General features: G+C 36.8%; 1 protein-coding gene across 1 annotated transcript in view; it reads right to left on the reverse strand.

The window, feature by feature from the left end:
• The window catches only part of COL4A3 (collagen type IV alpha 3 chain), a 75,282-nt gene that overhangs the window by 46,051 nt on the left and 12,185 nt on the right, over positions 1-17,046 (reverse strand). The window contains exons 2-10 of the mRNA XM_087725464.1: positions 11,854-11,910; positions 8,586-8,675; positions 6,340-6,384; positions 5,157-5,201; positions 4,889-4,951; positions 4,667-4,720; positions 3,566-3,592; positions 1,711-1,791; positions 1,191-1,253 (exon numbers count right to left, since the gene is read on the reverse strand). Of these exons, the coding sequence (XP_087581590.1) occupies positions 1,191-1,253; positions 1,711-1,791; positions 3,566-3,592; positions 4,667-4,720; positions 4,889-4,951; positions 5,157-5,201; positions 6,340-6,384; positions 8,586-8,675; positions 11,854-11,910 (525 nt within the window). The remainder of the gene's footprint in view (positions 1-1,190; positions 1,254-1,710; positions 1,792-3,565; positions 3,593-4,666; positions 4,721-4,888; positions 4,952-5,156; positions 5,202-6,339; positions 6,385-8,585; positions 8,676-11,853; positions 11,911-17,046) is intronic.

The raw sequence follows: 17,046 nt of genomic DNA on the forward strand, positions 1-17,046 counted from the left end.
ATATGTTAATATTTTTGATACAATAGTTTACTGGAAGCTTTAGAATATGGGTGCTATCTATTACCACGTTAATTGATGAACTTGTATTACTCTATCATTAAATATGTTTTCTGGACCAGAGGCCACTGCTGGAAGAACAGGCAGAGTCAAAAGCCAAAAAATTGGCCAGCTGTGGGTCTACTTGGAGCTACTTGCTTCAGTGATTCATGCACTCTTCCAGTAGTCTAGATCCAGTAGTCTTGATCTAGACTACTGGCATGCACTCTATATGAGACTTTTAAACATCATTTGGCACCTCATATTTTATCAGCTATCTGATGCTATCATCATGCAGCACTAATTGTGAACCCTACACTGTTATCAGAAGAATTCAAGATTCTGTTTTTAATCTATAAAGCTGTATATAGGTTCCTTCCCCACAAAATATTCCAGAACTGAAGAGAGCTGAGATCCAAAGACAAATTTCTCCTTTATAGTCCTAGTTCTCTGGAATGGCTTCTTCATGGAAATGAGATTGGGCTCATTCTTAATAACTTTCCAGAAACTTGTGAAAAGGGACTTATTCTGATAGATTTTGGAGTGATTTTTGATGTAGACCAGGTTATGTAGTATGTTTTAATTTAATTTAAATTTACCATGAGTTGGAAAATTTCAAATACTTTTCATTATTGTGAACCTTCAGGAATTGCAAGATGTGGCAGTATATGCATTTAATAAAAACATGCTAATACATTGTCATTAGCATGTAATGCATTAATATATAATATCACAGATAATATAAAACATCATGTGTTTAATCTGTGAATTGATTGAAAATGATGAAATTCTCAAGAACTACTCAAAGTAGACCTAAAAGTAAAACAATTTGCTTAGGAAGATTTTGCTTATGCAGTTTGTAGTAAAACTGTAAAAAGACTTTGAAGAAGACAAAACAAAAAATAGTTCCCCAAATAAGAAAGAGTTCCCAGGCAAATGGGACAAGAACATTCTGATAAGAAAGGAAAAAGATGTGAGAAACATTAACTAAGCTTTAACATACAAACGAAGTTTTGTATATCAGCAATGTAACGGTATATAAATAAAGGTATAAAAATGTATCTTTGAGATAACGAAACATTAAATTCAGCTTCCAAGTAGAATAAAAAGTAACATTCTATTTAAACTTGTACAAACAATTTAAATTTTCTTACTGGAAAACCTGAAGGGCCTTGTGGTCCAATTGTCCCTGGTAATCCTTGAAGTCCTGGCTTACCCTTTAAGAGATAAATGAGGTTCAAAACTGGTTGTATATAAAATTGCCATCATTATATTAGATAGTCTAAAGATCATCTACCATGGCAAGGCATTTTTAGACTAGGGACCACACCTTCTCTTCCTTCCTTCCTTTGGGCCTACAAAATATATACCCTGTGACACTCTTTTTTTTTGGATGCGTGATTAATAAACCCAATAGTTCCCGAAATCAGAAATCCTGATCTGCATGATATAATGATTCTAATTTAATTGAAAATTCTGTTATTTTGTATTGTATTATTAAATGTTTACACCAACGATGTTGGCTATATAATAGTACACATGTGATTATACGTTATGAAAATGAAAAATAAAAAAAAACTTTATGAAAATTCTATTATTTCCAATTCCAGTTAAACTGAATATATTTCTTCATTTTTGTACAATTATTTTTCAGAAAATATATTTCAAGCTTACCTGAAACCCAGGCACTCCTGGCAATCCAGGATTACCTTTAGAAGAACTGTAACTTTGATTGAATCCATTTACAGAAGCTCCCTTAAGAATTAAATGGGGAAAGAAACATTTCATTGATCAGAATGGCAGAATTAAATGTAGCAAAAATATTTTGATTAACTGTTTAATGGTAAAAAATGATTAACTAACTAAACTAATCAAGAAGAGAAGCAACCTAGAACTAAGAAGAAATTGCCTGACAGTTAGAACAATTAATCAGTGGAATGACTTGCCTCCAGACATTGTGGATGCTCCAACACAGGACGTTTTTAAGAAGAGATTCAAGATTCAAGATTTAATGAATTTGTATGCCGCCCAATCCCGAAGGACTCCGGGCGGCTTACATAAAAAATACTAAATAAAATATTTAAAAATACTAAAAAATTTAAAATACAAAGACAAAGCAAGTTAAAAGAACACAACATGCACTCAACCTTAGTGGGGATGGAACTCAATCAAGGGTCAACAGCCCCAGGCCTGCCAGAATAGCCAGGTCTTAGTAGACTTTCGGAAGGCCGAGAGAGTGGGGAGGGTCCGGATCTCAGGGGGTAGATCGTTCTATAGGGCCGGGGCAGCTACAGAGAAGGCTCTTCCCCGAGGAGCCGCCAGGCGACATTGACTAGTTGACGGCACCCGGAGAAGGCCCATCGTGTGAGATCTTATCGGACACTGGGAGGTATGTGGCAGGAGGCGGTCCTGTAGATATCCAGGTCCTAGGCCATGTAGGGCTTTAAAGATGATAACCAGCACCTTGAAGCGCGTTCGGAGACCAATAGAGAGCCAGTGCAGCTCGCAGAGGATAGGTGTAACATGGGTGTATCTTGGTATACCCAGTATCGCTCGCGCAGCTGCATTCTGGACCAATTATAGTCTCCGAACACTTTTCAGGGGCAGCCCCATGTAGAGCGATTGGACAACCATTTGCCTGAAATGGTATAGGCCTGAGCTTAACCTGAAGGTTGGAGTAGGACATCTTCAAGGTCCCTTCCAACTATGTTATTCTGCTATTCAATTGTTCTATTCTGATTGGTAATAGAAAACCAGAGATCTTATCATTTCCCTTGTTCACTCTTATTCCTTTCATTCACCAACCTTCCTGCAATCTTCATGAGATTAATGACTGTTCTTGTGAGCAGATACCACCACAAAGAAATAATATTATACCAATGTTGTAAATGTAATGCAATCTTGAATATATTGTGATTATTCCCCCCTCCCTCACCCATATTTTATCAGTGGGAAAAACATACACAAGCACACCAAGAGAACTTTGCACGATCAGTGTAAAGTAGTGGTCCCTCATGTTGAAATTGGTACTAAGACTAGACTAAGAAGATCCAAAGTCAAATTCCCAGCCAGTCATGGAGTAAAGAAGCTCAATTATTCTATTTCAAGGGCTTTTTTGCTATGAGATAAAAAATAAGGACTGACCCCCATGAATATTGATTTCTGCTCCCAGAGAAAGTGTGAGATAACAGGCAATAAAGAAATAATATTGATAAAATGATAGCAAGATTGAAAAAACTTTGAGCAGAATACAGTAATATTAGAGGCAAAGAAATGACTTAGTGTAAGGAAATGAAAACAAGTGTCTGTAGGAGGACCAAGGAGACAAGTATCAAACCATGGATTGTGAATGTCCCAACAAAAACTACAACTACATGCAATTCAATTCCAACAAAACTACAACTTCCTACAATGTCAATCCCAAATAAGGAAGGATAGTATTGTGGACTCATTCTAGTTAAGAATGGGTACCTATGTTCCTAGGCTACTGTAGATCATTATTTCATTTTTTTTTGTTTAAGTGTCTCACCTTTTCTCCTTTGATGCCTTTAGAACCCTAGATGGAGAAAAACACATTATAAAACACATTATTACATGAAGAGAAGAAATGCACATTTCTAAAATAGGGACATAGATGCACAGTGAAATATTTAAAATTGCCAAGTATCTCTAAATGCTACAAAAAAAACCTAGAAATGACGAAAATATAGGAAATGGGAAAAATAAATCGTTGTCTAATTAATTCTATATTTCTGACTGGTCAGACGAAAGCGCCTTACACTCCCTGACAATAGTATTATAAACAGTATGAAGGCCTTTGTCAATTCTCTCTTTGTTCTCCCCATACTTGTTCACCTCACTTCATTCATGGTTGGTACAGGAATTCTGGGAGTTGAAGTCCACAAGTCATAAAGGGGCCATAGTCCCCCACTTCTGCTCTAGAGTTTCAGGAAGTCTCTTCCATTCTTATATTCAGAGAAATTGTGAAAGCTTTTATTTTTCAATGAGTTTTTGGCTCTAGTTCATTGATGCGTAGCAGTTCATATCTGCGTAATTTTGCTTCCGATCTTGTATTATTATCCTGTATCTTGGATTATTATCTTATTATTTATATATTCTTGATTATGTATTGCTTTGTTATATAGGGTTCGCTATGATAGGTTTGTATCAGGGGTGGGTTCTGGCTTCTTCTACTGCCTGTTTGCTCAGGAATGTGCTTCAGGCGTAGGGCGCTTGATGTGCACTATGCATGCATGCACAGTAGGTAAAAAATGCTTCAGTGCATGTGCAGAAGCAAAAAACAAGATGGCAGTGCCTATAGTGCCACCGATAGAACTGGTTCGGGAGCATGGCCAGCTGAGTTACTACCTACTTGGCCGAACTGGGCTGAACTGGTAGGAACTCACCTCTGGTTTGGATGATTAACAAATACAGGAAGAAAATACAGATCGATCTATCTATCTATCTATCTATCTATCTATCTACCTACCTACCTACCTACCTACCTACCTATCATCCATCCATCCATCCATCCATCCATCCATCCATCCATCCATCCATCCATCTATCTATCTATCTATCTATCTACAATGAATTTCTTAAATTTCTTAAATATTTGACCAAAACTTACTGGTAATCCTGGAAGTCCCCCCTGTCCTAAGAGTCCTGGAAGACCTGGCTCACCCTGGATGAAAGAAAAAGAGAAGATGGCAAGAAAGGCACTCTCAAGGGTCTCCAGGTAGCATGCTCTGTTACTCCATGTCTACATCCTACTCCAAATGCATCAGAGCTACTAGTTTACTTATGTTTGCAACTTGCATCTTAATGTTATTAATTTCTGTTTCATTCTTACCTTTGTCCCATTGCATCCTGGTATACCTGGAGCTCCATGAGGGCCAGCATTTCCAGGTTCACCCTGAAAGTATTTACAAGATTGTCAAAATAACCATCAATACCATTTCAAAGAACTCAGATCATACTTTCGACTTTGGCAAGCACTTGGCTTATGAAAGTTGGATGTAATACATATATATTTTTCTGAAAAGTTAGAAATAAAAATAATAAGATGCCTAACTAAATGCAAATATCCAGATTGGTTCAATAAATGTTATTATACTTACTGGAAGACCTGGAGGACCAGAGTAACCAGGAATTCCTGGCTTACCCTAAGGATAAAAGAATGAGAGAAGAGAACAACACATTGCACTAAGAATGGATTTAAAACTTAATCATTCAATGTGATTTTAAAATGCAGGTAGTCCTCAACTTACAGCAGTTCATTTAGAGACCATTTGAAGTTACAACAGCACTGAAAAAAGTGACTTATGACTCTTTTTCACACTTTAAACAACCAATGGTAACAATAGCAATAGCAGTAGACTTATATACCGCTTCATAGGGCTTTCAGCCCTCTCTAAGCGGTTTACAGAGAGTCAGAATATTGCCCCCAACAATCTGGGTCCTCATTTTACCCACCTCGGAAGGATGGAAGGCTGAGTCAACCCTGAGCCGGTGGGATTTGAACCGCTGAACTGCTGATCTAGCAGTAGCCTGCAGTGCTGCATTTAACCACTGCGCCACCTTGGCTCCTAAACAACCATTACAGCATCCCCATGGTCACATCAAAATTCAGATGCTTGGCAATTGACTCATATTTATGACAGTGACTTGAGGTCATGTGATGACCTTTTATGACCTCTTGACAAGCAACTTAATGAGAAAGCCAGATTCACTTAGAAACCATGCTAAGTGATTCACTTAACAATTGTGGCAAGAAAGATTGTAAAATGAACAACAATCTCACATATCAACGGAAATTGTGGGGTCCATTGTGGTCATAAGTTGAGGACCACCTGTATATTAAACAAACAGTTCATTCATTCCAATCATTATTAAAATTTCTTAGAATCCTTTAAAAGGTGCCAACTGAAGTTGCAAGCAAAATGACTGTCATCCCCCAGGAGTGAAACCATCCAGGGACAGCTGTTTTGCAGGCACCTGACAAAGAGCCACTGTTTGGAGTCCCTGTGGATGATCTCCCATCTTCTTATCCAGAGAGATTCCAAAGAGATGATCTATTCACCAGCTCTTCATTCTTTGCCATACCTCATTGGCTCTGCTTTTGCAGCGCCATCTGTAATTCCACCATTTCTTCCTTTGGAAGCATTTTATTGCATTTAGGTTTTAGCTTGCGACAATTTAACAGTATGTCCCATTACAAGCAATGGAATGTCACCAATTTTTGATATTGTGTCAATTATTTTTAAATGCTGATTATTATTTTTAATATAATAAAATACCAACCCTTGAACCTTTAACTCCAGCAGGACCTACTGGCCCTGAAAAACCCTACAAAGCAAAGGAAAGTAGAATTAATTTGATTAAAATATTATCTTTATGCAGAAAGCTCAAATATGCATTTTATGTATTTTTTCTATGTTCTATTCTAATCTCATTTGCCAGATAAGTATTGTAAGACCAAGTGAGAATCACCGAAGTCATTTAACATTTAAATAATAAAAACCCATGTCTATCCTTTAAATCCCTTAGGATGCTATCTATCACCTCAACTATCTTTTTCTCTGCAGGTAGGGAACATTGGATCCCCCATTTTTATTATTTAAGATTACTTATAGGACTTATGTGAAACTTATAGACACCAGTGCAAAAGATTGGCAATATAAAAGCAACAGCGGTACAAAAATGTTCTGTAATAAAATTAAATATTCATAGTCAGAAAATGTTCTGTATTTTACAACTGTACAGCAACTTTTAACTGATACCAGATCTGCTTTCTGATGTTAAATGGTCCATGGGGTCCACCCATAAGTTAGCTAATTAAATTCAGTCTTTAATATATTCATTTATTAATTGAGCAAATGCTGAATTAATAGGACCAATACATGCAATATCCCTAGCAGGTGTTATTCTAGTTGAGTAATGAAACACCTGAAAAAAATCAGGCAAGATCAGAAGTCATCAAAGTTGAACAGTTCAACAGTTCGTTCTCTTCTAGAAGTGTTTGTGGATGGGAGATAAATATCTTCTGTTGGAGGTAATTTATCCTCTAACTCCAAAAACACATATTTTATTGGAAGGAAAAACAATAAAGAGTCACATCAAGGATATAAGATTAAGGGACATGAAAAACAAGTGATAATTTCTCTGTGGTCTAATGCATCAAATGAGAGAAAACAGTAGAAATGAAGCAATTTTTGTTAATGTTGTTCAAACATCTAATATTGAAATCAGTAAGATTTTAGAATGTCTGCTGTAGAATTAGTCTAATTTCTGTATCACAGTTAAATAAGGTTGTTACTTATTTTTGCTAAACAGTTGCTGTTGACAGATCTGAATTAAATAATGTGGCAAAAAACGTACCCATTTTTTCATTATTTGTTCAGTTTATCCAAAGAATCAAAATTCATTTATTTACAGAGCATTTAAGAGTTCATACCCCATTTGAGTGAGGCACATTTTTGAAAACATCCCATGATAGAAGTACGATGTATTTTAAATGCTAAGCAGATACACTTTACAGAGTGGATAGAACAATTGAAGATGGGCATTGTATTTACTTATGAACTCTCTTTGCTGTATATAGCCTGGAAATGAAACGTTAGACGTCAGGTCCATTGTCAAGCTCATATGGAAATGGAAATGGCAGAATGGAAAGTGAAGTTTCTTGCACCTCTCAGCTCCTCTGAATTGGATCCACTTGTGAAGCATTCAATTGAGAGACCGCCTGCTGCCAATTACCTCCACCAGACCGATTAGATCCCACAGACTAGGCCTCCTCCGAATTCCATCCGCTGGCCAGTGTCGACTGGCGACTACCCGGAGGAGAGCCTTCTCTGTGGCTGCTCCGACCCTCTGGAACGAACTCCCCGTGGAGATTCGCACCCTCACCACCCTCCAGGCCTTCCGCAAAGCCCTTAAAACCTGGCTGTTCCGACAGGCCTGGGGCTAAAGAACCGTGCCCCTATCTCGAATGGTATGATTGTTGTGTTTTAAATTATGTATTGTTTTGTGTTGTGGTCAAATTGTTTGTATCCCCCCCCTTCCCTTGTTTTGAGCTGTGAGCCGCCCTGAGTCCCCCTCGGGGGAAAAGAGCGGCATACAAATGAAATAAACAGTTAAACAGTTAAACAGTTAATTGGCTATTTTATTATGGTGTCCTTGGTGCTCTTTGAGCTTCCTGGTTTTCTTGCAGACGTTTCATTACCAAACTAGATAACATCATCAGTGATAGCCCACAGTTCAACCCTGTTATAAATATTCTCTTCTATCAGCTATTTTATTGCTCAAGTTTATAATACAGGAATATTCCCAGATTATCAGTTAGCATCTGGGCCAGACTTGGGCCAGAATGGCATTCAAGGTGAGGGAGTAGGACTTTGTCCTCTTTTGCCCAAATAGGGGTTCCATGATTGATTCCTACCCATTGACTTTGGCAATGAATTATGCATACAGAAACATGTACTTTTCAGCATTATCTAAATCATCAGTAATTCACTCACTGATGTGCAATCATAGTAGATTATAAATACCTTAGGTCCTTGTGGTCCAGGAGGACCTTCTGGGCCATGGAAGCCCATCTGGCCAGGTAGACCAGGGTAACCAGGCAAGCCCTTTTCTCCCTGTAAACAGAATTTAATGATTTAATACTTTATTTTTTAGTTATTCTAGAAACTTAGTATAGTGCTATTCATTGTGTAATTCATTAAATATATGCTCATGTAGATAATAAAAATACATCTAGGCAGAAGATATCTACACATCAAGTAAACTGGAAGCATTCTGCTTTGTATAATTCATCACATAAGTACATGAATACATATATGTGAAAACTCATTATCAAACAAAGATGCCGTTCTTAAAATGGACATACAAGAATGTGTATATTGGAATGCTATATTGGAAATAAGAAGAGTTTCATTAACTTTCATTATTAGGTAGATAAAAATTATGCAAGCTATTTGGTACCTATTCTAAGAAGACGCCTAAATTCAAGACTAGAGCATCAAGAAAGGTCTACAATATTTCAAAGAGAACATTGTATGGTCAGATGTTCTCATTTCAAGAGGACATCTGATGATAATCAGAAATATAACACCTCTACTGTTAAATAGACAGAGTTTTGAAACCTTATGGAGGGTCTTAATGGAACTTAATACATGTTCCAATGCAAAAAAAGTCTATCACACACTAAAGGAAATACAGTATCTCCGCATCCCTTGAGAATTTCTGGTGGAACCAAAGGAACTGGATGGTGGAGTTCTGGTTCGGATATAAAATAATAAAAGCCACTGTACAACAATGTGTATGTTTTCATGGTCTCTGTTACTCTCTCTACCTGGGATCTCTACAAACCATGGCACTCCCTCCCTCCCTAAGAATCATGGCTGAACGTGGCTGTGGAAGGTATTGATTGATTTAAACTATTACGTGCCAGCAAATTAGTCTCAACTCAAACACCACATAGACAAAACTTCTCCAGAATACCCTATCCTCAATGTGCCCCTTCAGTCCTCCAGTTGTGTACTGTGCATTTTCCTCCACTGCATGAAATGAAGCATTTGCCATTGTAAGTAAAGAGACTACCCACCTCCAACACCTTCCTACTTTATATAGTGCCTGGTTGCTTTGTCTGGGCAACTGGGATAACTCAACTAAAAATCTATACTCCCAGGATTCTTTTCTCATTATTCCATGTACCATCCCTCCCTCCCTCCCTCCCTCCTTCCCTCCCTCCAGTATCTTTATGAGGCTGCAGGACTTGTGGGGGGGGGGGGCGCGAAAGGTCTTTTTTCCATTAGATTCTAATTTTGTTTTTGGGGTTTGGGTTGGGTTTTGTTTTGTGTTTTTCATCCATGTAATGCAACTAAAGTAGAGGTACATTCAATCCCATTTTTTCTTCAAATTTTACATATTTAATGATTTCTAATTCACTAAGGGTGCCTCTTTGAATCATGCTTGCATGCTTAGCTAATTTTGCTTCATCTCTCTGAAATGTTTACTTATTTAATTGCCAAGAGAATGCCAGTGCAATCATCTTGCTCTGCTTCCTTGGTATGATATGATTTACTCATGTCAGTATTATAAATTAGATTTCGGTTATTTTTAAATGCCCATTTTGGGGAGATGTGCTCATTCTTTGGTTGAATGTCTTCAATATACGGAAGCTGTTTAATCAGTATACCAACACTGTATATTGTAGAGTTGCTGAATGCGAATTTAGAATTGCTATGGCATTTTGCTAAACTAATGTGCCTGCTCAACATTATTATTTTCTGCATTTGGGGATATTGTGCTATCCCAGAATTCACCACTTGGGGGTGTATGTTATTGTCTCCAGTAGACAAAAACTATTCTTCTGCAATAAAGATTCATAAAAGATATTTGAGAAACTATAACTTCGAACATTATCTAAACCTATTTTTAAATTTTTGAGGATTACCTCTATCATCATGCTTTAACCTCTACTACAAAATCTTTTTTTTTTCTTTTAGGGATATATTTGGTGACTAAGAATGATAGTTGGACGTAACCATGCAATATTGAAAAATTCCCCTACTGAAAGGGGAAATCAGAGAGAGTTCAAGCAACCAATTACTTTAGTGTGCTTGCTAATTAATATACATTATTTATTTTATTTTATTTTATTGTGTGAGACAAGGTTTTTCACTGAATAAAATCACACAGTTGGAAGGGACCTTGGAGGTCTACTAGTCCAACCCCCTGCTTAGGCAGGAAACCCTACACCACTTCAGACAAATGGATATCCAACATCTTCTTAAAAACATCCAGTGTTGGAGCATTCACAACTATTATTGTTGCAATAATAATTCCCCATAAGACTGGAAGAATTGCAATCAGACCCTGACTTCAAAGATGGTTTCAGCCGCACAAGGTAGACAAGACCAAGAAACCAATGCCATGTACATCTAAAACCAATCTAATAAAACTATAGTGACAGCATCTTGCAAGCCTGAATATACTTCACTCCCTTCGTCACTTTATTGCCAAGTGAATTAGGAAGGGGCTCTTCTGAGACATTTTCTCAAATAGGTTTCTTAGAAAGGACGCAAGCCAGTGGTGGGATTCAATTTTTTTTACTACTGGTTCTGTGGGCATGGCTTGGTGGACGTGGCATGGCTTGGTGGAGGTGGCTTGGTGGGCTTGGCAGGGAAAGATACTGTAAAATCTCCATTCCCTCCACACTCCAGGGGAAAGTTAATGCAAAATCCCCATTTCCTCCCAATGAGCTGGGACTCAGGAGGCAGAGAATAGATGGGGGTGGGATCAATCAGAGGTGGTATTTACCAGTTCTCTGAACTACTCAAAATTTCAACTACCCGTTCTCTAGAACTGGTCAGAACCTGGTGAATACCACCTCTGATGCAAGTTCTGCTTGACTAAATATCACTTTGGTAACAGCTCTAAGACCCATCCTTTCGGGTTATTCTCCTTACTCTTTGCAAATGGAAACTTAACCTTTTGCTGCTGAAGATAGCCTTTTTTTCTGTTGGGTCCATCCTTTTATGACCACAAAGGTGCTTCATCATAAGGTTATCTATTATTGTGCCCCCTGCCAATTCTGCAAATGTTAAATATTGTTTAAAAAATACTTGTATTTAATTGTGTAGCTTAAAGTACAATATATCTGTACTACTGTTTCATTTAATTAATATTTCTTATACTTCCAGCTGGAGTTTCCTTCAATATTTTTGGCCAGTAATGCATTTTTCTTCTTTTCCAGGAAAAGGACATTGCTATTTATGTGTAGGAAATCTATTTTTTAAATATAGTTCTTACCTTACTGCCTTTAATTCCATCACAAAAGCACTGGTTTTTGCTGTTGCAGATACAGTTCTAAAAATGAAAATACAAAGATTATCATTTATATTCTCATCAAATATTTGCAAACCAAACAGTGGTGGAATTCAAAAAAATTTACTACTGGTTCTGTGGGCATGGCTTTGTGGGCGAGGCAGGGGAAGGATAGTGCAAAATCCCCATTCCCTGCCCATCCCACTAACCTGCTTTCCAGCTCCATTCTCCTGTTCAGGGCAACAAAAGATGATCAACTGGGAGATGAAGGCGGGGCTTAGCAGTGAGAAGATGGAGTTTCAGGCTACTCCTGAAATTCCTCTATACCGAAGGATTTTTGGACGGGTTCTTTGAACCCCAGCTGTCCCGGAGACGACAGTGAAGGTGAGGAGAGACCCATGACCTCAGAGATACTCGCAAATCTCTGGGGGGGGGGTATTAACTCCTCGTGCCAATTCCTTTCTGGATTAGCTCCATGCTAACTGAAACTGCAGGTTGCCCCTAAGAATGCTAGAAGTGATGTCATCTGGTAAGCTGATTTTATTATCCAAGAGAGACTGTTCGCGTTAAAAATTTAAGATAACTGAAACCAAAGAACAAGGAAATTCAGCGGCGACTTGGCTTTTTCTAATGGATTTATGGCTGGTGGTTACTTTACTTCTTAAATGCTTCAAGAAACTCCTCGACACCCTCCCCCCTCTGAATCTCCTTAAGTGGATCGTAAAATTTATTTTCTACTAATTAGCCTGTTACGATTTGACACTTTTATTACTTTACTACTTGGCTTTGTTTACAATCACAGCCTGTGAGAGACTAAGAAGTCTGTGGAAAAAAAAAAAGAGTTTGCAATTTTTAACTGCGACACACATCATGGCGTCCCAAAATACCTCTAAGATTTCATTTCAGAGACTTCTTTCCGCATGTAAAGGACTCTTTGATTCTTACCAAACACTGGAAAGAAAATTGGATCATTTGATTTTAAAATATGAAGCAAAAACTGAGATTGTTGAATGTTTAAATGCTCCTGAAATACAAACGGAAAATGTGAGAAATGGTGTCTGGTCTATCTCAGAGGAAGAAAGGAGGGGGGAAGCTATAAAGAAGATTCATTTAAAAAGACAGAGTGCAGGAGGAATGGAAAATCCACCCTTGAGAATTAAAGTTAATTTGGGAAATTTTACAAGCCCAGGACAACATTATTATTTCATCAATGGCATCCAGAGTTCAAAGGTGCCAAAATATCTCTGTCTGGATTTGATTATGAAAACATTTGGTAAACTTATCCAACGCGTGGCAATTGGCTGGAGAAGATCTTGTTATTGGAGAGACACTGGCTGATAGATGGAAAACGTAATTTAAAATCTAGCTAAATCTGATTACCTTAATGTGTAATAGATATAGCTGAATAATGACTGATATGGATAGTAATATATATAATTTGGAACTGGCTGATAGATTGAAGAATACAATTGAAAACTTGTTAAATCTAATTGCTTTTTCTTGTAACAGATATAGTTGAATAATAATTGATATTGATAGTAATGTATAAAATGTGGAGCTGATATGATAACTAACAATTGGAAGATTATACATAAAGAGTATTAACTATAATAATTATCACTATTAAAAAATTAAATAAAATACATACAATCAAATGTTAATCAATACTGGGAAAATGTTATGATATATGATATAATTAAATATTATGGATGTCCAGCTAAAATAGGATATGAGGATTTGATGATAATAGAGGATTTTACAAATAAGTAAATGAAATGTCAGCATGTGTTATGGATTAATTATGTAATGCATAGCTAAGGATGAGGGATGTTTAAATAACCATAGGTAATTAAAACTGGAGATATAATGATTTTGATATGGTAAATATTCGAGTTGAGATATTTGAATTAATATGAGTTAATGGAAGAGAAGCACCAAAGCATGTTGTAACCAGTTGATATACTTCTTTTTTTTCTTATGATAGACACCTGTGTTCTGTTTTGTTTCCCTGCCTTGTCTTTTGTCGTTTTTGTCTTTTTTTGTATTATTTTTATTTTTTATTTTTATTTTTATTTTATATCGGTCCTCTTTCTTTTTCTTTCTTTCTTTCTTTTTTTTTTTGATTCCTTTCTCCCCCACTGGAGTGGGCAGAGGTTGTTCAAGATTATTACTTTCATCAATATTCCTAAATAATAATTACAGTTAAATGAAAATGGATATATAATAATGCTTTAGTTAATATGAGTTATGTTGATTGACTGTGGAGGAGATGTACCAAAACTTATCTGTAATTGATTGATACATTTTCTACAGATGTAAAGAAAGATGTGTACCTGTTTTAAACTAAAATTAAAAAACATTTATTAAAAAAAAAAAGATGATCAACTGGGAGACTGGGAGACAGTAGGGGCAGGGCCAGCCTATTTTCTGGTTCTGTGAACTACTCAAAATTTCCACTAGCACCTCTGAAACCAAACCACTCCCCCCCCCAATGTCATATGGTTTCTTATCTTTCTTACTGGATGGTTTCATATATTACTAAACTGTGTTTTGCACAACTCTTCTTTGTTCAATAATTTTCTGAATTTGTACACCATTCTTAGCCATAAACATGACATACCATACCATACCATAGTACAGGAAGGAAAATGGCTACAGGATAAAGTAGTAAGCTCTAAAACATGCTGTAGGAGAAAAGCCATGGGACAGCACATAAAAAAATATTCTTCCATAGTCCACTAAGTCTGCAATGGGTGCAAAGAACTCTCTGCTTTCTAGTTCATCAACTGTACTTGTTGCTGAAACAACACTTGGGATTCACATCTATTTGAAATTACTGGTCATTTGGATGCTTTATCATCAATAAGTGGGTCATAGTCAGTTATAGATCTCCATCCTTGTCAGCAGAAAGCAATTCTATTCATGTGCTGACTCAATGCCTTGTGGCTGTGAAGGCCTGGGTGGGAAGGAACTATGTAACTCAATCCTAATAAAGAATGTTATGGGGTTTGAGGCCTTCTAGATCTTTGACTCCTGATAGCACTCCTGCAGACAGGGCTTCAGTCCAGCATTTCAAAACAACACAAGTAAATATAACTATCTCTGTCATGCGTCAGAACTAAGTATTGGCTTACCTTCATATAATATTGTAATATTAGAGGAAATCACGGAACAAAAAATCAAGTTGAAACCGGAATTATTCTTACTAGGCATAATAAGAGCAAATTGATGTAAGAAAACTCAGTATATTATACTCCACATGACAATCGCGGCCCGAATTACATACGCACAAAACTGGAAATAGGACAACACTCCCTCTGAGGGAATGTTGATTAAAAAGGTACTTGATTGTGCAGAGATGAACATGTTAACTATGGAACTAAAATACAGAGAAGAAATGGAATATTATACCCTGTTTCCCTGAAAACAAGACCTCCCCGGATAATAAGCCCAATTGGGCTTTTGAGCGCATGCGCTAAAATAAGCCCTCCCCCCCAAAATAAGCTCTCCCTGAAAATATTGCAAAGCAGCAGCAGACATGAGGTGACCACGCTCGCCGCCTCCTGCACCTCAAAAATAATAAGATCTCCCCTAAAATAAGGCCAAGCGCTTATTTCAAGGGTCAAAAGACATTAAGACCCTGTCTTATTTTTGAGGAAACACGGTAGGATTTGGGACATATGGTACAAATGGCTAGAGAATAGATGTAAAGATCATACATAAAGGTTATTTAAGAGTTATGTTAAGGTGAAAGGGTAATACATATATATATTGCTCCTCTATATATTATATATATTATTATATCAATATTCATATGTGTATATATTACCTTATAGCTTAAAATTATATCAATATTCATATATATATATGAATATTGATATAATTTTAAGCTATAAGGTAATATATACACATATGAATATTGATATAATATATATAATATATAGAGGAGCAATGTATATAATTGGAAAACAAGAATAATGAAATAACCGCTATGTAATTGTGAGAGATACCAATACTGGAGCACTGTAAAAGATTGAAAATGTGGTGTAGATGATGAAATATATTCAATAAAAATATTTTTTAAAAATAATATTGTAATATTAATTAGGTTCTTTAAAGATTTGTGAAAGTGGAGTGTCAGATTGGTGAAGACAATTAACCAGTTGAGATTTGTGAAAGTAAATATTAACAAAAACAAAATCCTATCATGTCTTTATTCCTTGCTAGCTGACAAAAATGTAAAATATATGATGGGACATATCTATAAAATATAAGATTTTCTTGTTTCCTTTTTTATGTTTTTTCCTCCATTTTTTCTGCCTTAGAAGAAATGAAAAATGAAAAATTCTATCATATCAGTTACTAATTTAGGCATAGCAGTAAGGACATACATAAAACTCTAATTCTTCGTTGCAGATGTGGGTTGTTCCCAGTTCAGCCTAGTTCAGCCGAACTGGTAGTGGCGGTGGCAGGAGACTCTGCCCACCCACCTGAATGCTTCTGCACATGCGCAGAAGCATCGCACACACGAGAGAGCATGCATGCACATGAGCGAACCAGTAGTAACACCGATACAAGCCCACCATTGCTTTGTTGGCACCTAATTACCATTAAAACAATGTAGCCCAGATAAGTCCCTCTCTGATGGTCTGCAGTGAGCCTTGAATGCCTCGAGTTTAACACCTTCAACAATAGATCGTTAGAACATCTGATAGCCAATGTTTGGTTTGTTTGTTGATCTTGCTTAGCCATGAACATGGACTTCATCTTTACTTTGTTCTGCTAGCCCAGGAAAGTTTTTCTTAAGCAAAAAGGAAGAGAAAAAAAAATGTGTCCATGAAAGCTAGTGCTTCTCTAATGAAGTCTAAAGTCCTGGTATTCCCTGGAAATCACCCAGTCAGGCCTGCCCTTGATTAGCATTCAGGTCAAGTCAGGCAGCTGCTATCTGCTGAGACAAGCAGAATATAACAGAATTCTTCAACTTGATGCTTTTCATTATATTAAACTAGATTTAGTTTGCATGCTCCAACACATCAAAAGGATCACAATCTGGAGAAGGCTGATACCTTAACAATATAACCAATACAGGAATAATTTATGCAAAGAAACTGACTATAATATTAGAAACATAGTCTTCTGTTGAGCTACAGAGGCCTCACATTATCGGACTAGCAAGAA

The sequence above is a fragment of the Thamnophis sirtalis genome, unplaced genomic scaffold (genome assembly GCF_051295495.1).
Source record: "Thamnophis sirtalis isolate CommonGarterSnake01/CBP01778 unplaced genomic scaffold, rThaSir2_p1.2 scaffold_11, whole genome shotgun sequence".
NCBI classification, from domain to species: Eukaryota; Metazoa; Chordata; class Lepidosauria; order Squamata; family Natricidae; genus Thamnophis; species Thamnophis sirtalis.